General features: G+C 71.2%; 1 protein-coding gene across 1 annotated transcript in view; it reads right to left on the reverse strand.

The window, feature by feature from the left end:
* Positions 1-240, reverse strand: part of LOC104829583 (NADH-cytochrome b5 reductase 2) — an 11,178-nt gene that overhangs the window by 9,317 nt on the left and 1,621 nt on the right. The window contains exon 3 of the mRNA XM_010563913.1: positions 49-198. Within this exon, the coding sequence (XP_010562215.1) occupies positions 49-198 (150 nt within the window). The remainder of the gene's footprint in view (positions 1-48; positions 199-240) is intronic.

The following is a 240-nucleotide window of genomic DNA, read 5'->3' on the forward strand; positions in this document are numbered from 1 at the left end:
GAGCCGGGTCGAGGGAAGGGGTCGAGGCGCGCCACGCCGCCGGGTCACCTCCTTGTCCACCAGCCGCAGCGAGTATTTAGCGAGGGGGTCCCGCAAAGTGACGGGGCCGCTCGCCCTCCGCCCCGTCCCTCTGAGCAGCAGCAGCAGCAGCCCGGCAGATACAGCTACCACGACCACGGCGACCGCCACAGGGGCAACCTGCGAGGAGAAGGGCAGGCGGTCAGGGGGAACAAGCCCGCC

The sequence above is a fragment of the Haliaeetus leucocephalus genome, unplaced genomic scaffold, assembly GCF_000737465.1.
Source record: "Haliaeetus leucocephalus isolate CR32 unplaced genomic scaffold, Haliaeetus_leucocephalus-4.0 Scaffold173, whole genome shotgun sequence".
In the NCBI taxonomy this organism is placed as follows: domain Eukaryota; kingdom Metazoa; phylum Chordata; class Aves; order Accipitriformes; family Accipitridae; genus Haliaeetus; species Haliaeetus leucocephalus.